Raw genomic sequence first — 19,478 nt, forward strand, 5'->3', positions numbered from 1 at the left:
GGGAGACCCGCTTTCCCCTAACCAAGGGTGGCTCTGTCAACAACCACAGTTGGCAAACGGAAGGTTGAGGTGTTACGTGGGTTCATTCTGAGACCGGGAACAACACAGCCCGAAAAAAAGTTTATTTGAACAAAAAAATACCCTATACATCCATATGGCTAAAATTATATAGTAGAGAATCACTAGAAATATTAACAAATTATACCGATACGAACACGGGTGTAACACTGCGGGGTATTAACCATACAAAACCATTTCTTTTGTGTTAATTGTAATTCCACACATTGCCACCAGGGTGTACAACGTTACAAGGACTGAAAGTCCACTTAATGAGCTGTATGTTATTTAAGGGTACTAACGTTTGTATTTAATACATAGTTTTGTGAATATGTTGCTATTGAATGTTTCTTGCTGTGTTAATGTTAAAGGTATAAGTGGGCAGAGGATGATGCTTACCAGGGGTGGGCTTCCCCCCCAGAGACAGGGCGGTTATTGACTCTCCCGGGCTGGTCCAAAATTCTTTACAAAGGTCCAGATCAGTTCAGCCCTTTGTGAACAATTTCATACTGGCCTAGGGAAGCAGGAACGCAGCAGGGTGACAAGTGGGTGTGTGTATGTTACAGTGAGAGCATATGTATAAGTGTGTGCATAAGCATGAATGTGTAAGTGTTAGCATGAATGTGTATGTTTAAGTGTGCGTGACCATGAATGTGTGTGTGTAAGAGAGAGAGCATATGTTAGCGTGAGTGTGTAAGTGTTAAAGTTTATGTAAATGTGAGAGTGTGTGTGCCAGTGTGTATGTGGGGCACTTGACCTCCCACCTGGACCAGAAGATACCAGCCCTCTATGATACTCACCATGCTGCCTTGTAGGGTGGTGGCTAATACAGGAAAATGGGCTATTGAAGTTAAAGACATAACTGATATTGTTTAAATGCCAAACTCCGTTACAGTCAGTCTGCTGTGTGATATATGAAATATTGTATAGCGGATACGGTCTTTATACCAGCGGGTGCTATTAGAGCAGCAGCGGAAGTAGTGAGAAAAAGGCCCTGGTGCAAGGAAACTTGTAGCCCCTGCCACCCATTTTTTTTGCAATAAACAATTATACAAACATGCAGAAAGATAAATTAGATTAAACAAGAAATACAAATATAATTTATTTAAATAAAAAAAAAATATTTACAGTCATAAACATAAAAAACTGAACTAGACATTTTCCAGCTAAGTTATTTTGGCCGTACTTTGGAAATTCTCTTGAGATTTTCATCAGTTATCTGCTTCACCTCCCTGTAATGTACCCCCAGTCCCTGTAATGTACCCCCAGTCCCTGTAATGTACCCCAAGCCCCTGTATTATCCCCACAGACCCTCTAACGTTCCCAGACACACAGACACACTAATAACATACCCAGACACACTAATAACACACACACAGGCACTAACATACCTGTGGGCTACTACTGCTGGGTCACGCAATGCAACATTACTTGACCCCACTGAACCCCGTCTCCTCCTTGAAACGAAGTACTTTATCCCCTACTCCTTTGTGGCAGCAATTACCCTGTTGCCTGTCCTGGATCCAGCCATGCTTGTGTTGCGCATTTATGAGGGCTATGATCTCCCTCACAGTGCACTTTGAGTGGTGCGAGCCCCGGTGTCCTGCAAAAGCTGCACCCCCTATTGTTCCGCCCCTGGATCTCAGTGTTTTCTGGGGCGATGAGCAGGTGGTCATTATTTATGACATTAAATAATAACAATATGTTAAATTGTTAGCTCTTTCTAAACCTTAGCCCATGCTGGGAGAGATCGGCAAGCTTCTGTCAGTTGAGGACCATCACAAACAAAGGTCTCCCCATTGTCCATCAATCTGAACCCAACCTCGCTCTGCCGTATGCTCCCCACTCTCTCCTGGACTCCACTCACTCGGTTGCCCGAAAATAATGTAAATGTTAATCCAACATCAACAGGAGAGTAGAATGGTTGCTAGGGCTGACGTTCCCACATCTATGGTCTATGAGGTTACAACCCTATGGTGTTGACCGTCTCTCGTAATTTAGGAAGTCTATTTCTATTGCTCACGAGGCGCGCTGTCTGAAAGCTGCGTCTCTGCATTCGGCTGAAAAGCGTCTCCGGTTTGAATACTCGCGTCTGAGCTGCGAATGGCGCCATATTCCACACGCTGTGTCTGTAGAAGATGCGTTTCATCGGGAACCTCCGTCTGCCTTCTCTCCATTTCATCTTCATCACCCTCCTCTTCACTCTGCGGAGAACGTATATATGGTTCAGATCTTTGTGGCATTATCATTGCTGACCCCCCCCCCATAAAATGCAGGATTTCTCTAGGTGTTCAGATGGGGCCCCTCCATTATTAAAAACAGTGTAGGCATGCTCCCCAGGTGGGGTGGAAAAATAAAATTGAACGTGCGGCCATGTCATTTGGTGGCCACCAGCTTTAACGTGCCAGAGCCGCCTGGTCATCATATCCAAACACTTTCGCTAGTATTCCCCCCCACGGATCTGCTGGCTCTCTGCCTCGGCTCTCACCTAATGTCATTTAACCAAGTCTGACAAGATATAAAGAGCGCCATTTTGCTCTTATGTTATTGCAACTGATTTGTTGTGGATTATTTGGTTTTCCGCCATTCTTACAAAATCTCAATTCTTCTATAATTGTATAATTATAAATTGTAGCTCCCCTCTACTGACTTTTTACCAGCCCTCCCTGTTTACTTTATGCTGTATAGTTGATCGCTATAGTTTCAAGTGATTGAGGCCCAGTGCCTTAATTTATATACTCAGGCCTGGGAGCTTCCAGAGCGGCCTCCCTGGAGCTACCTGTAGAAGGAAAGGGGTGTGGTCAAGATAAAGGGGCAGGTCTATTCATAGGGGTGGGGCTAGCCCCAGATAGACTTGAAATTGGCGAGAAGTGGGCAGAAGAATCTGGGTAGCGTCTGGAGAGTAAACAGCCCCGAAGGCCCGGAAATAAACTTTTATTTCTGGAGCTTCCCAGATATGTTTCTTTATATATATTTATACAAAAAAGACATATACGTTGTATCGTTCCTGAATTATCTCATTATGGAGACTCTAGAACCCAATGTCACATGTTTACCTCATCCCATGTCCTGTGGTATTCATCAATGGCGTACTGATACTTGGGTTCATTCAGGCCGAACAGGTTAGCCAGCTTTCCACCCAGAACCTCACAGGCTACGGAAAAAAAAGAAGCGTGTGTTGGTTTTATGTCACTCAGCAGAGCACCATCACTCCCATCACTCCTTTATCACTCCCATCGCTCCTTTATCACTCCCATCGCTCCTGTGTTCCAATGGCCCTTTATCACTCCTGTGTTCCAATAACCCTTTATCACTCCCATCACTCCTGTGTTCCAATGGCCTTTTATCACTCCCATCACTCCTGTGTTCCAATGGCCCTTTATCACTCCCATCACTCCTGTGTTCCAATGGCACGTTGTGTTCGCTAATTCAAGTCTAAGTTTCATATGTTGCATTTAGTTAGAAAAATGTTAATTCAGTGGTGTGTGTGACGGCGGTTTAAAGGGACGCTGCAGCCATTGTATGCACAATTGATGCTAATAGGAGACAACAAGTTGTGTAGCAATTTCACAATTTTGTTGGCAAGTTTTCTTTTGAGTGACTTACTAAAGAAAACAGTGGTGGCCACACGGAGCATCCAGAATCGTACAAACGTTCCCCAATCCATCTTTGTCTGTAAGATAAAAGGAAACCAGTTACACCGGATCGATATGTTCCGTTACCGAGCGTCTTTGCAGATCCGCGGGGAACGGATGCAAACGTATCACAATATATGGATTTCTATTTTATTTTGATGGCTATTAGAAAAAAGTAATTTTGCGGCCAATGAGGTCACGGGTATTTAGAGGACGCATTCCCACCCATCCGCTCTCCTGATTTATGAGCAATTATACAACTTGTGATCCAAAAAATGACATATTAAGAATCCTTTTATAGAAGGAAGGTCAGGAGCTTGCGTGTGAAGGCTTTAGACGGTCTGGAGGTCCACCATGGGTAAGCTCACCCTGTCCACCTTTTGAAAGACTACCCTGTGTTCCTCCTCTTCCTCATCTTCGTCGGTGCTGTATTCTTCCATGGTTTCTCCATTAGCAAAATAGATTATCCTCCTAGGAGCTTTTTCTCGATCCGCATTTTCAAGTTCCTTCTGCGGAGGAGAATCACGTATGACCTGCTATTCCCACACCATCTGAAGTAGAGTCTTCTACCGACGGGCGCCCTAAGCAGCTGCTCACCACCTCCACCCGGCACTTTAACCGCGGACACGTCCATAATGCGTTATATGGCATAGTAACCATAGTTATGATGCACTTCGCTAAAGATTGGGGGTATTTTAGGAACATGTCCAGTATATATCTGATATGTCTGACTCGGGTCTATCCCCTTGTTGGCCCAGGATTTAACTTTCAGCGCACCTACTCTGCTATAACCAAACGCAGCATTATGGACGTCGTTCTTAGTGCTATTTTATGCCCCAAATTTTGCCTCATTCATAATATTTCAGGGAATGTTTAAGTGCCATGTGACACAAAGGCTGACGCTATTGCCATAGAAACACAGGCTTGTTAAAAGTTTTGTTTTTTTATGAAATAAAACCTTCGATGGAAAGAAGAAAATGAAGATATCTAAGTGGCGCAGCACCTTTAACTGGCCGTGATACCAACGGCGTGACAGACAGGGGACCGCAGGGGCCCTGAATCAATATTACTGCGTATCTAGTGATGACATGTAATACATCATTTTCATTAATAAATGATTGCCACTCACCAATATGATGTCACCGTCTGCCATGACAGTCACTCCAAATGATTCTAAAAAGACGGCAAAGCGAGGAGGAAAAACAAGAAAGTCAGGCTGTTAGATTACAGAAACTTTGTCTCTGAACCTCCTCCTACGGGGAGGACCAAGGCGGCAAAACAACGTGAGGCTGTAGATGACCACAATAAAGCACTGGTTTAACTGGATCGACGGGAACTGGGAATCAGCGCAATGTCCAGGATTACAAAACCACAAAAGCAAAATTAAAAAAGAATTTAAAAAAAGTTTGATAAAGTTACTTGTAATGTAAGACAGACTTTACTGAGAGGGTGGTAGATAAATGGAACAGCCTCCCAGCAGAAGTGGTAGAGGGTAATACAGTGAGGGTATTAACAAGCGGCTCCTGAGTCTAAGACAAGATCAACGACTGATTAAGGTTTAAGTCTTTACAGCAGCAGAAATGGGGGTCTAGACGGGGGCCGATCTGGTGGCAGGTTCCATGTTTCGATATACTTTATTATCCTATAATCCGTTCCGTTTAAATGTGAAGCAGTCGCAGCTTCAGAAAAGAGGTGTGAAAAAAAATAAATCTGGTTCTCCCAGGACAATTCTAATGATTGATATCGACAAACCAAAACGAGAAACGCATTATGCTTTACCCAAGAATGTGTACGTACGTACTACTGTTTACTAAAGAGTTAAAAATAACATAGAAAAGTGCGGGCGAGGAAGTGAATTGTATAACCTTTGTACAGCGCTGCGGGACATGATGGCGCTATATCAAACAAGAACTGATAATATAAAATAAAAAACAGCAAAAAGCTTAAAAGATGAAATTATATAAAATAATTCTTCTAATAGTAGTGGCAGCTACTAATTGAATTAAAAAAATACATAAAAGTAAGTGATATATATATATATATATATATAAATATATAAAATAATTATTACTCTCCAGAATATCATTTAAAAGTCTCACCTTTCCTCAGAATACCCTGCTGTCCTGTAGAATGGTTCACAGTCCTGTTCCTTGAAATGAATTAAGTAAGGTAAGTGCTGTCCTGGTTAATGTTCGCCAGCGTCCTGCTGGTTCTCCACGTGGTGTTTTAATCGACACCTTTTATAAGGTAGCCTCGCGGCTACTGAAACCCATTCCACCTGCTCACCTTAATAAACCTCTTCGAAATAGAAATAGGGTAGGCTTTCTTGCTTTTGCTCTGTCTGATATCGGCCCCGAGGGGGTGGTATTATACAAAGAAGGGGAACCAATTATTATATATATATATTCCAATTAAAATGTTTACACTAAGCAGATGGCTTTATAGAAGGTCATGATGGAAGTCTAAGGGTTTTTCTGCCTCCTCTAAAGAATTGAATTGTTAGCGACATTGCGTTCCTAGCCGGTAGAGCTTGTAATGAACAGCACGGTCTGTGTGTCGTTATACCCGGTGGACTGCGGAGGCGGATCTCACCCTTACTTTGTTTGGTTTTAGGGCAGACCAGACTTTTCCCATTCTTAATCTGAATTTTATCTGATTTCTGGCAGAAGGATAAGGAAGGTTCTATTTGGCATTTATGCTGATTGAAAAACAAGCTCTGGGTCAAGCATAGTCAGGGTGGAGGAGCAGTGGAATATCTGTAGTAGAGTCGGGATGTAGGAGCGGTGGAATAGCTATAGTAGAGTCGGGATGTAAGAGCGGTGGAATATCTGTTGTAGAGCCGGGATGTAGGAGCGGTGGAATATCTGTTGTAGAGCCGGGATGTAGGAGCAGTGGAACAGCTGTAGTAGAGTCGGGATGTAGGAGCGGTGGAATAGCTGCAGTATAGTCAGGGTGGAGGAGCAGTAGAATATCTGTAGTAGAGTCGGGATGTAGGAGCGGTGGAATATCTGTTGTAGAGCCGGGATGTAGGAGCGGTGGAATAGCTGTAGTAGAGTCGGGATGTAGGAGCGGTGGAATAGCTGTAGTAGAGTCGGGATGTAGGAGCGGTAGAATATCTGTTGTAGAGCCGGGATGTGGGAGCGGTGGAATAGCTGTAGTAGTCGGGATGTAGGAATGGTGGAATAGCTGTAGTAGAGTCAGGGTGGAGGAGCGGTGGAATAGCTGCAGTATAGTCAGGGTGTAGGAGCGGTGGAATAGCTGTAGTAGAGTCGGGATGTAGGAGCGGTGGAATAGCTGCAGTATATACAGGATGTAGGAGCGGTGGAATAGCTGTAGTAGAGTCAGGGTGTAGGAGCGGTGGAATAGCTGTAGTAGAGTCGGGATGTAGGAACGGTGGAATAGCTGTAGTAGAGTCGGGATGTAGGAGCGGTGGAATAGCTGTAGCAGTCGGGTTGTAGGAGCGGTGGAATAGCTGTAGTAGAGTCGGGATGTAGGAGCGGTGGCATAGCTGTAGCAGAGTCGGGATGTAGGAGCGGTGCAATAGCTGTAGTAGAGTCGGGATGTAGGAGCGGTGGAATAGCTGTAGTAGAGTTGGGATGTAGGAGCGGTGGAATAGCTGTAGCAGAGTCGGGATGTAGGAGCGGTGGAATATCTGTTGCAGAGCCGGGATGTAGGAGCGGTGGAATATCTGTTGTAGAGCCAGGATGTAGGAGCGGTGGAATATCTGTAGTAGAGTCGAAATGTGGGAGCGGTGGAATAGCTGTAGTAGAGTCAGGGTGTAGGAGCGGTGGAATATCTGTTGTAGAGCCGGGATGTAGGAGCAGTGGAATAGCTGCAGTATAGTCAGGGTGTAGGAGCGGTGGAATAGCTGTAGTAGAGTCAGGGTGTAGGAGCGGTGGAATAGCTGTAGTAGAGTCGGGATGTAGGAGCGGTGGAATAGCTGTAGTAGAGTCGGGATGTAGGAATGGTGGAATAGCTGTAGTAGAGTCGGGATGTAGGAGCGGTGGAATAGCTGCAGTATAGTCAGGATGTAGGAGCGGTGGAATAGCTGTAGTAGAGTCAGGGTGTAGGAGCGGTGGAATAGCTGTAGTTCAGTCGGGATGTAGGAACGGTGGAATAGCTGTAGTAGAGTCGGGATGTAGGAGCGGTGGAATAGCTGCAGTATAGTCAGGGTGTAGGAGCGGTGGAATAGCTGTAGTAGAGTCAGGGTGTAAGAGTGGTGGAATAGCAGTAGTAGAGACGGGATGTAGGAACGGTCGAATAGCTGTAGTAGAGTCGGGATGTAAGAGCGGTGGAATAGCTGCAGTATAGTCAGGGTGTAGGAGCGGTGGAATAGCTGTAGTAGAGTCGGGATGTAGGAGCGGTGGAATAGCTGCAGTATAGTCAGGGTGTAGGAGCGGTGGAATAGCTGTAGTAGAGTCAGGGTGTAGGAGCGGTGGAATAGCTGTAGTAGAGTCGGGATGTAGGAGCGGTGGAATAGCTGTAGTAGAGTCGGGATGTAGGAATGGTGGAATAGCTGTAGTAGAGTCGGGATGTAGGAGCGGTGGAATAGCTGCAGTATAGTCAGGATGTAGGAGCGGTGGAATAGCTGTAGTAGAGTCAGGGTGTAGGAGCGGTGGAATAGCTGTAGTTCAGTCGGGATGTAGGAACGGTGGAATAGCTGTAGTAGAGTCGGGATGTAGGAGCGGTGGAATAGCTGCAGTATAGTCAGGGTGTAGGAGCGGTGGAATAGCTGTAGTAGAGTCAGGGTGTAAGAGTGGTGGAATAGCTGTAGTAGAGACGGGATGTAGGAACGGTCGAATAGCTGTAGTAGAGTCGGGATGTAGGAGCGGTGGAATAGCTGCAGTATAGTCAGGGTGTAGGAGCGATGAAATAGCTAGGAGCATAGGAGTGGTGGGATAGCTGTAGTAGACTCGAGATGTAGGAGCAGTGGATCAGCTGTAGTATAGTCAGGGTGTAGGAGCGGTGGAATAGCTAGGAGCATAGGAGTGGTGGGATAGCTGTAGTAGACTCGAGATGTAGGAGCGGTGGATAGCTGTAGTATAGTCAGGGTGTAGGGGCGGTGGAATAGCTGTAGTATAGTTAGACTGTAAGAGCAACCTAGAAACTGTATTACTCTCACAACCATCTGACATGATGAAAGTAGTCTTGGAGAAAGGCATGCTCTCTGGTGACATCTTTAAGAAGCTGATAAATAGATTAGAAGCTTTTATAGATATTGAGGTGGTTGAAAGATATCCCAAGTCTCTCCAACTGTCTTCAGGCTTATAGTCATCCATTGTTTTTGAGCCTGGTAGGTGCTTGTCTTATTTTTCTGATATTTCACGATTTGGAACTTCCTTTAGTTGGTTATAATGTGACAAATCCCCCAGGGTGGCACCATTGGGGTATTTCTGATTTACTTCAAGGCATATTCCACCGCTCCTACATCCCGACTCTACTACACAATCCCATGGAAAGTATTTCCAGAAGAGTAGCTGCAAAGAAGGGGTGCACAACTCCAAATCAATACGCATTGGTTTGGAATGGGATGTCCACCAATCTTATACAGGTGTGATGGTCGGGTGTCCACAGCACATGCCGTTGGTGATATAGCATGGAAGTGGGATGTGCAATAAATCAAGTACAGCAATCATACTCCAACATACTGCTTTCATTAAAAACAAAAAACTATGTCAAAAGTAATATATTTTATAGGACAGACTTATTTGTGATAATCTGGCAAAAATGTTTAAACCTCAAATATGCTATACAGCACATAACCAAACATTTTGGGCTATAAAATATGCCATCGCATTGCCTAATCTCATTAGTTAAGCTCTTCTCTCAAGGAACTGTAGTGAGAGGACAAGGTTCCATAAGTGCAGGTCCTACCACCTAACGCACACACACCGAACACACACACCGCACGCGCACACACACACACTCACGGCACTACCCTCCAATACACACATGCTAAATAAAACTCAGGGTTGAGTAAATACAAATTTAGTTAGTGTCATCAAAAAGTAAGAATGTACATATACTTTGTTTATATATTATAGTTCCCTATTTATATGTTAACTTATCGGATTTCTTGTTAAAACGAGTTATTGAATCATCGGAAGGCTATGAAAAAGAAAAAAAAGAGCGCAATCGGAATCTCAAGTTTGTGTTCGTTTACAGACGTAATTGCTAAGAGACAGCTTGCTGCAGGTAGACGGCTCGCTATAGGATATCTATACAGTAGGCAAGCATTTTACACGGGGGAGGCAGACGGGACTCAGGATGCCACATGGAATGCCACGGTCTGCTGAATCGTGCGGAGGCAGTTCTGTCGCCTCAATGTCAGAACGCGTCAATGCATGACATCACGAAATTTGACACCCGCTGTCCTTCTGCGGTTTTATGTCGGGTTCCTTCACTGGTTTCACTTCTTCTTCTTTTTTGGGTTTAGCCTGAAAAGAAAAATACTACTTTAGGATCGTACCGGTGCATTAAAAGTACAGAGCACCAAGCACTTATGTAGGCTAAATAGTAATGTGTTGGGGGATTATTCACTAAATTGTTACGTGCGGGGGAGAGTAAAAAAAAAAACCAAAACAAAAAAACCCCTATATAATCTGACCTCAAGTTACTAACGCAGAGTGACAGTATTAAAGTGGCTTGATTTTCCTGTGATAAGCCTATTGTCAAATTATAGGAATTAGACAATGTCTTCATCATTCATCATTTTACATTCAGTGTCAGCCAATGAAAACAAACTCTCATAAATGGCTTAGAAACTAACTTTTGAATTTCAGCACGGCAAATAGAAATTTAACTTTCCCCGACTTGATTTTTTAATTAACGTCAATGGGAACTTGGCACAGGGAGCCGGCGTGGCGGAAATTCACTACGCCAGATCTGTTTGGGCATTTCCCTCTCGTATGTCAAGGTCATTCTGTTGACTTGTTGGTCTTTAGTGAATGCTGGCAAACTCTGGGGTGAAAAACACTCAAACAGCTGCCACAGAGAGGAGTATGTCCTATTCCTTACGCCATTATCTTTTGGTCGCTTGGTAAGGTCGAAACCCGCGTGAGTTTCCGGAGTCCACAGCGGGCTAATAGCGGGGAGTTCGAAAGGCACGGGCTCCACGAGACCATAGTTTGCTTTGAGCTCCAGCTCCGGGGCCTGGGGTGGCACTTTTTGGAAGTAACTAGAAAGCAGAGTAATTGTTTATTGGAAACAGAAATGAAATGCGATACACACCGCGCTCAGAAAGGCTTCTCGGTTACATGGCCAGGCACAAAAGGTGCTTTAGACAACAGGAAGAGAGAAAGGTGTATTACGACTGGCATAAAGATCACTTTTATTTGAAACATTAGATCCTGGTTATCAGCGTTGTTGGATGCTCTGTAAATTAGATTTACGGAGGATCTGCTGTCTGCGGGGGCACCTGGTAGAGACGCGGTGCTTCCAGGCAAAGCGTTTGTCTTTATTTGGAGCCAGTCCAGTACTATATAATACACCGCGGCCATTCCTGTACCTTCTAGGTTCAGCCTTCAATTCAGTGACCCCCTGAGAATACTTGGGCGACTATCAGAGAATTGCCAGATGCCGCTAGCCCTTTACTTACATAAAGCCGTTCTCTCGCTGGCATTTTTCCAGGGTGTTTTTAACCACAGCTCCGAGCTTCCTGAAGAAGAGATGCCCGGACGGTTTTGCTGTGGTTCCGGGGCCCTTGGTCTGGCCGTATTCTTTACACAATGCTTCCGCCTTGCCGTAAACTACAGAAAAACATACCATATTAAATAAAAAAACCATAGCGGACGGCAAACATTAACACTGTACACCCGGAGCTAATGTTTGCACACTCCTTTCACTCTTATTTAATTATTACTTGTGACATTAGATTTTCAGCCCGATGCCGAGATACTTTTATGTCTTTCTAAGCCGTCTCTTTGTACTTCTCTCCATCCGCCGGCTCTACTTACACTTTTCGGCTTCCTGCAGCGACCTTATGGCTTCGCCGCACTTATCCCCGGACAGCAGGGTCTCGCCGTGGTAGCAGAACGCCTGCGAGGGGGAGCAGATATACAGCGATTTCATCATCAATACACAAATCCATGGGCAAATGACAGCAAAGTATTAAAAATGTTAAGTTCCATGTATTTTACTGAATGTAGTACTTTTTGTAGCTAAATGCAACGTTTAAAAGCCCAGGCCTCCTGGAAACAACTATTCGGCTGTGTGAAACGCTGCCCCATTCATAAGTACGGTCACGAACATATCATGTGACAGAAAAGCAGGCCATGATAGGCTGTCACCGTGAAAACTGAAATAATAGTTTTAGTTCTTGAAAGAAAAAAAAAAATGCCAGATCTGCTAAGCTGTGTTTGCTTGTTCTAGTGAGAATAATAAGTGTTTTGTTAAGTGGAACAGCACCTTTAAACCACGGTGAACAGGTTGCTGGCACAGAATAGAAGATCTTGGGGAAAGAGGCGCAGTGTTTGAGCAATTTTTATGTTGTGGGGCATGGTGTTCCTAGGCGTATCCCCCATGGACCAGAAAGCCCTTGGTACATAAAAGGTTAGGGGAGTTCATTAAAATTCTCAAAATAAGAGCGTGGGGTTATATTTATCATCATACGACCAGCTGTTCTCAGTTTTTTTTAATCAAAACTGCCCCAATATATATATAGTAATGTCCGGGAACTACTGTTGGGAGCGGAAATCCTCGTTTATGGTTCTCAAGGGCCTTTAGGGTTCCTCTAATCGGGATTGTTTGTCACCGACTAACACGTTCTGTATCATTACTCACGTAAGCCATGTAGAAGCACATCTTCAGCTGGATGTAGCTCCTCCACTTTGCTATGTAAGCCGGGTCTAGGCTGGAGAGCGTGTGGTCTGCACAGAAAGACAAAGAACGACCCCGAGCGCGTTTGTTAAAGGAATCACTGATCAGCTCCATTTACGCAGAGGTTTATTTTTCACTGATCGGAATATAAAGCTCGTCAGACTCTATGAGTTCTCTGATCGAACTATCACGGCCCCTACCAGAGAAAGGGCAGTAAAGGTATATGCGAATAAGCTGATAATGATTTACTTTGAATAAATATAAATGTTGAAAATGATCTCACTGAATGAGCCTCTACCACTTCTGCTAAGAAGCAGTTCCACTTATCCACAGCTATCTGAGTAACCCAAAGCTTCCTTACATTACATCTAAGCTCCTTGATCTATACTTTTAGACTATGACCTCTTGTTGTAATAGATCTCAAACCCGCTTCTTTTCTCAGTAAGTCATTACATGTAACGTAAGCGATGTACGCACCGACTCGCTGATAGAAGTTGGCGGTTTCGTGGGCCAGAGCAGCTATCAGACCAGCATTGTGCTTCAGTTCTATGGCGCGGGCGATGGTCACTGCAACAAGGAGGATTAATCATGAAAAATACATTCTTAATGCTTCCGGATTACCGTTACAGAACAGATCAAGTCTTTCCGTTTAAACGCTAATCACAACTGGAAGCTAACGAGAGCTCTCGGCGATTTGCGTTTCCACTATTTCAAATTAGGGATTTCTTTCATATTCAGGCAATCCTCGTATTTCTGTTGCGTTGGAACAGAGTGAAGTTAAGTGAAACATACACTACCGTTCATAAGTTTGGGGTCGGTTAGAAATTTCCTTGTTTCCAAAGGAAAGCAAATTTTGTCCATGGAAATAACATAAAATGGATGAGAAATCCAGCGCAGACGGGGTTAATGATGTGAATGACTATTGTAGCTGGAAACTGCTGATTTCTTCATAGGCATACAGAGGCCCTTTATCACTTCCATCACCCCTGTGTTCCAATGGCCCTTTATCACTTCCATCACCCCTGTGTTCCAATGGCCCTTTATCACTCCCATCACTCCTGTGTTCCAATGGCCCTTTATCACTCCCATCACTCCTGGGTTCCAATGGCCCTTTATCACTCCTATCACTCCTGGGTTCCAATGGCCCTTTATCACTCCTATCACTCCTGGGTTCCAATGGCCCTTTATCACTCCCATCACTCCTGGGTTCCAATGTCCCTTTATCACTCCCATCACTCCTGTGTTCCAATGGCCCTTTATCACTCCCATCACTCCTGGGTTCCAATGGCCCTTTATCACTCCCATCACTCCTGTGTTCCAATGGCCCTTTATCAATCCCGTCACTCCTGTGTTCCAATGGCCCTTTATCAATCCCGTCACTCCTGTGTTCCAATGGCCCTTTATCACTCCCATCACTCCTGTGTTCCAATGGCACGTTGTGTTCGCTGATCAAAGTTTTAAAAGCTAATTGATGGTTAGAAAACCCTTTTGCGATTATGTTACAGCCAGAAATGTCCTTGTTTTCTGTGAAAACAGCTGAGTGACCCCAAACTTTTGAACAGTAGTGAAGCTATAGTCCGATTTTTAGTTACAAACGGTACTCATGGGTTTAGATTTGTGACTTAACGTCTCAAATTAGGAAAAGAACATTCTCATGATGTTTAATCATTTGAATTTCTTTAAGCATAAACCATCAGCGATATTACATTAAAGTCTGGAAATAATTGCCCTGCTACCCAATACTAAAAGAAAATTTGGAGCGATACCTTCTTGTGCCTCTGCCTGGCACTGAATGATATAAGCGTCCATCACTCTACTTTCCAAATCTCTGCCTTTTTCCACTGGCGAGATCAGTTTTGGGATGTGACTTTCCTGTAAGGGGAGGAAAAATATTTTTCATTAATATGTTTTGTTACAACGGGCCTTCGGTCACCCTGGCCTAACACGCAGGTGCGGAAATAGTGGCCACAATGCCAAAGGATGATGTGTTAGGAGGGTTTTTTTTTTTTATATTACTGCATAAATGGACACAATGAACAGGTTCTAGATAGCTGTGAGAATTAGGAATGCTGTAAAATATACATATTTAAAATATTCAAAATAAAAACATTTACAGAAGTATTCATAAAGCGCATGAACATTTACTATGGGGGGGAAATGAATTGCAGTCGAACAGAACAGAAGCTGTTATTACCTTCAAGTGCTTGAAAATACCAGCTGCGATTTTCAGACTCTTGTGAACATCTTTGGCCTCGTCCTCCGTAACACTGCGACAGATTCAACGAGAGAATCATCTGAATGAACGCACAGGTGAAAAGTTTGCCCCCATTAAGTGTCCCTTCGTCATCTACACTGCCGTTTGGGGTCACTCAGCTATTTTCATGGACATTTCTGGATGTACCATAATTGTAAGGTTTCTAACCATCAGTTATCATTTTATACTTCAACGTGGATCAGCGAACACAATGTGCCATTGGAACACAGGAGTGATGGGAGTGATAAAGGGCCATTGGAACACGGGAGTGATGGGAGTGATAAAGGGCCATTGGAACACGGGAGTGATGGGAGTGATAAAGGGCCATGGGAACATGGGAGTGATGGGAGTGATAAAGAGCCATTGGAACACAGGAGTGACGGGAGTGATAAAGGGCCATGGGAACATGGGAGTGATGGGAGTGATAAAGAGCCATTGGAACACAGGAGTGATGGGAGTGATAAAGGGCCATTGGAACACAGGAGTGATGGGAGTGATAAAGGGCCATTGGAACACAGGAGTGACGGGAGTGATAAAGGGCCATTGGAACACAGGAGTGATGGGAGTGATAAAGAGCCGTTGGAACACAGGAGTGATGGGAGTGATAAAGGGCCATTGGAACACAGGAGTGATGGGAGTGATAAAGGGCCATTGGAACACAGGAGTGATGGGAGCGATAAAGGGCCATTGGAACACAGGAGTGATGGGAGTGATAAAGGGCCATTGGAACACAGGAGTGATGGGAGTGATAAAGAGCCGTTGGAACACAGGAGTGATGGGAGTGATAAAGGGCCATTGGAACACAGGAGTGATAAAGGGCCATTGGAACACAGGAGTGATGGGAGTGATAAAGGGCCATTGGAACACAGGAGTGATGGGAGTGATAAAGGGCCATTGGAACACAGGAGTGATGGGAGTGATAAAGGGTCTCTGCACGCCTATGAAGAGAATCCATTAAAAATCAGCCGTTTTCAGCTACAATAGTCATTTACAACATTAACCCCGTCTGCGCTGGATTTCGGATCCATTTCATGTGATTTTAATGGACAAAATCTGCTTTTCTTTCAAAAACAAGGACGTTTCTAAGTGACCCCAAACCTTTGAGTGTCAGTCTATACCGTGTTAGGCGCACTTATAATATACATTATAAAGGACGGACGTGCAGGAGAGGGTCACTAGGATCGGCCATTTATAAGTAAAGTTGGATAGTTCAGTAAATGGCCCTCTTACTCGCGCCTGCGCAGGACTGAAGTGTTATAACGCTGGTTAATTAGTAAACTTACCCTTCTTTGCCAGCTAATCGCGAGGCGTATTTTGTGTACCAGAGGGCTACGTTGAATCCAATGGACACCAACTCGAAAACGGCATCTTGCTGAGCGCTACATGAGGGTGACGGAAAAAAAAACAAGATGCATAGTAGACAGAGATTGCTCACTGCGACAAAATACATTCAACTTACTCAATATCAGTCAAAGAACAAAAATAAATTATGAAAGGAAAGAGAAGACATCACTGCGTTCGCAACCGGACGAACATGTAAGAAAACGGGACCAATCCCCATGTTTGGGAATAATTTATTTACACGATTTTACGGCTTATATGTTTTTCTGAAGTTTTCCTGAACTACATAGAAACATGTAATGAACCCAATTTGGTTGAATCCCTTTATGTATCACATGATAAATTAGAATACCTGGGGACATTGCCTTGCAGGGTGTCCGTCCATTTGAAGTTTTGCATGTATCGCAGCTTGTTGTCGTCGGTTCCCCCATCCAATGAGTTAATGAAGCCTTGAATTAGAGAGATTTAGGTAAGATTCTGATTTGTGTCATTAACCCCTTAAGGACAATGGGCGGTCCCTAAACCCATTGGAAACAATGCATTTTGAGCCTGTACATGTACGGGCTTTGTCATTAAGGGGTTAAGGGCAACTAAAGAGTTAGTAACGGCCACCAGTGCTTACCCACTAAGAGGGAGAGGTAGGCATCTGTCGCATTCTTCATCATTTCAGGATTGCAGGTGATATCCGTGAATAGTTCCAGAAGGCGCGCTCTAGAGGCTCTTAAATCACTGCAGAAAAATAGGTGATGTATGAAGTCATAACTCCACCAGTGCTGTATTCACTATTAACCCCAAGCGCTGTATACTGTAATATACCCCCAAGCGCTGTATACATTAATAACCCACCCCAGCGCTGTATACAGTAATATAACCCCAACGCTGTATACAGTAATAACCCCCAGCGCTGTATAAAGTAATGTCGGTCGCACCGACAGAAACCTGGTTTTATCTCATTTTGTTCCAATAAACTCCGTTTATCTGCAGACCTGGAGCCGCCGTTGCTGTCAGTCATGTGATATTTTGGGCGACTTTCCCTGCTAAACACCACACTGAGCTGATGCTTTATGGCAATGCTAATGAAGTCCGTTCCTCTATAGACTCTCATTAGTCAGAGCGTCCAGCTGAATGATTAAAACATTTCATTGTTCATAAGGAGTCGGGCGTTTAGTAGATCGGGGCACAGATAACAGAGCGAGAACTCATACAAACGGCTGATATACAGCGGCCTGAGCACATTATATTATTCAAACACGAACTGGTTTTTTTTGTTTGCTTTTTAAAAAGAAATCAGTGCAAGATTTTGAAGCCTTACTTTTAATAATTTAAAAAGTGAAAACAACTTTTAAAAAAATTTATGAGAATTTTTGCGTCCATCACGATGCAAACGCCGAAACGCGGGCGGAAACGCGGGCGGCGCGGAGGAGCTCACCTGCAGATCTTTGACGCGGCCGGTGTGGATGCCACGCCATAGTAATTAAAGGAAACCGGAGCGGTCGCTTTCAGGGGGTTACGATGAAACCAGTGGGTCATTGCGATGGATTATCCTTCCTCAGGACCTGCGCGGCTTCTAGAAAGTCAAACACAACTTGTCTTAAGAAACAGTAAGTGATAGAATAAAGGACGTTGTAATAGACTACATCAGGGATGATCGGCTAATTGTAGATGAAGTTCATCGTACCTCATTGTACATTGTGAGATAAAGCATCACGTTTATTGTGCGCCCCCAAAAACCAACCTTCTGGAGAGCTTCTCCTGCGAGAGCGGCCGGGTTGGGCCAGCGTAATGCTTAAGCAATTTGAGACAAATTGCTTAATTTCAAAGCGACTCATGGGTATGTGAATAACCATCATCATTCCCGATGTTCTCTTGTAAAACATCTGGACCATCAAACACTACAAGAGCATAAAGCATCAGAGGAGAACATTCAGGAAGGAGAGAATTCCGTGTCTATTCTTCTCGATGTATACGAGATAAACATAGCTGGTTACTTTAAGTTACGGCATCATAAATACGCAAAGGACCGCGTTGGCTGGACGGGAACATAGGGAACGGGTTCTAGTTTAGGGAGTTGTCTTCTTTGAAGGAGGGTGAAGTCTGAGAGACTCCTTGAAGGTGAGGGATAAAGCTGGGGATTACGGGGTGAGCTGAACACTTCAAGTGTGTTATGAATGGCCAGCTCCAGTGAGCTCCTCGGGCAAGAAGACCTTAGGTGGTCCAGCGTAATAGTTAGCAAGGGGCAAGTAATAAGAAGAGACGTCGGATGGCCGGAAAGCTTGTATCACTTTATATATGTTTTTCCATGTTGGCCCAATAGGAGTCATCAAGCAAAAGATCACAAGAGCACGGCTTTCTTCTTCTTCTTCTGTGCCGGTAGGTCATGTGATAAGGAGGGGACACTAATAGGTTAAATAAATCTGTGTTTCTTAACGAGCAAACTAATTTGTATAACACACAAGCGCGTGTTTTGTGCCGGTGAAATAATGATTACGGCTGATAAAAGAAAGCTTGGGGCAGCGATTTATTCCCGTTAATATCTGTGTCCCGGCCAAACGACGTACAATCCGCACGATCAGCATTCTTCATGAGAAACGTTACGGCGGAGCAGTAATAATACTGCCGTGAATGGTGTGAATGCCATAAATCATTATAGTAGGCGGTGTAGTCTTTGGCCAGGATATAAGGGGCCGTATCGCAGCCACGGGCGTTTGTTTTGTTCCTCCGTGAAATGTTACCGTGTCCCCGGCCATACAAAGACTTCTTAATTCGAACAAAACTCAAATTCCGCCCGTTGAATAGTCCTTCTATTCTTCATCAGGGAAACAGCCATGTGTTCGTTCCAAAAGGGTCATTTTTTTCTTTAACATTCACTTACAAACACTCAGCAGATTTAAAGGGGAACTGTCCCAACCCCATACCGATACAGTGTCACAGGAGGAAGGTGATGTCACTGAACTGACATCATATTAGTCATTTACAAAGCAGTCACCTGATTATATACCTGGCCGCACATCCAGCAGACCTGCCTTCCTTCCTTCCTTCCTTCCTTATTGATGTTACTTTCAGAAACCGCCCGGGCAGTTTAAAGGGGCAGTTCTGTCCACATTGTATGAGCTATTATGGTGGCAATTGTGCTCGCCCCTCCGATGACCTTCATTCAGCTAAAGTAGAAAACTGTCTGATGTAGAAACACCACTTGTTTAGTTGATCGGCGTCTCGTTTCCCCCTCCTGGTAAGCGGCACCCCTCTAATACAATCCAATGGCGGGGTCCAGGTCATCATATTGAACGGGGCTGCCCATGGTAATACTCGGCAGGGGAGGGGGGTGGCTGGGGCTGTTAGATCAGCAAAAAGAAGCATTCCTGTTAAAAAATGAC

The 19,478-nt window shown here is 44.3% G+C and overlaps 2 protein-coding genes across 4 annotated transcripts; both read right to left on the bottom strand.

Moving 5' to 3' along the window:
- Positions 1–2,069: 2,069 nt before the first annotated feature.
- Positions 2,070–4,845, bottom strand: LOC149278164 (protein FAM177B-like). Its single transcript, XM_089502274.1, has 5 exons — positions 4,822–4,845; positions 4,061–4,201; positions 3,664–3,730; positions 3,114–3,211; positions 2,070–2,261 (listed from the first exon to the last, which is right to left on the bottom strand). Exons 1-5 carry the CDS (start codon positions 4,843–4,845, stop codon positions 2,070–2,072), a joined length of 522 nt encoding a protein of 173 aa, XP_089358400.1.
- Positions 4,846–10,042: 5,197 nt separating this feature from the next.
- On the bottom strand, positions 10,043–17,634 carry LOC149278165 (BRO1 domain-containing protein BROX). Of its 3 annotated transcripts, XM_089502253.1 has the most exons (12): positions 17,534–17,634; positions 16,727–16,833; positions 16,457–16,553; positions 16,047–16,142; positions 14,704–14,776; positions 14,276–14,381; positions 12,987–13,076; positions 12,474–12,559; positions 11,648–11,729; positions 11,290–11,440; positions 10,710–10,869; positions 10,043–10,129 (listed from the first exon to the last, which is right to left on the bottom strand). In XM_089502253.1, the coding sequence occupies exons 1-12, from the start codon at positions 17,632–17,634 to the stop codon at positions 10,043–10,045; spliced, it is 1,236 nt and encodes a 411-aa protein (XP_089358379.1). The 3 variants fall into 3 exon arrangements, with proteins under 3 accessions (XP_089358379.1, XP_089358380.1, XP_089358381.1); XM_089502254.1 differs by lacking the exon at positions 16,047–16,142; XM_089502255.1 differs by lacking the exon at positions 10,710–10,869 and having other exon boundaries at positions 10,102–10,129.
- Positions 17,635–19,478: the final 1,844 nt, after the last annotated feature.

Source organism: Sceloporus occidentalis, unplaced genomic scaffold, assembly GCF_023333645.1.
Source record: "Sceloporus occidentalis isolate IW3139 unplaced genomic scaffold, rSceOcc1.0.p SCAF_199, whole genome shotgun sequence".
In the NCBI taxonomy this organism is placed as follows: domain Eukaryota; kingdom Metazoa; phylum Chordata; class Lepidosauria; order Squamata; family Phrynosomatidae; genus Sceloporus; species Sceloporus occidentalis.

Bases quoted from the DNA above. Each gene is read 5' to 3' on its own strand.
- LOC149278164 (XM_089502274.1), bottom strand. From the start codon at position 4,845: ATGGCAGACGGTGACATCATATTG. The intron at 4,202-4,821 runs GTGAGTGGCAAT...TCTCCTCCGCAG, and splicing joins CAGACGGTGACATCATATTG to AAGGAACTTGAAAATGCGGA. The intron at 2,262-3,113 runs GTAAACATGTGA...CGTTCTCCGCAG, and splicing joins ACCACAGGACATGGGATGAG to AGTGAAGAGGAGGGTGATGA.
- LOC149278165 (XM_089502253.1), bottom strand. From the start codon at position 17,634: ATGACCCACTGGTTTCATCGTAACCCCCTGAAAGCGACCGCTCCGGTT. The intron at 16,554-16,726 runs GTAAGCACTGGT...CTCTAATTCAAG, and splicing joins CTACCTCTCCCTCTTAGTGG to GCTTCATTAACTCATTGGAT. The intron at 10,870-11,289 runs GTAAGTAAAGGG...TCTGCTTTCTAG, and splicing joins CAGCGAGAGAACGGCTTTAT to TTACTTCCAAAAAGTGCCAC.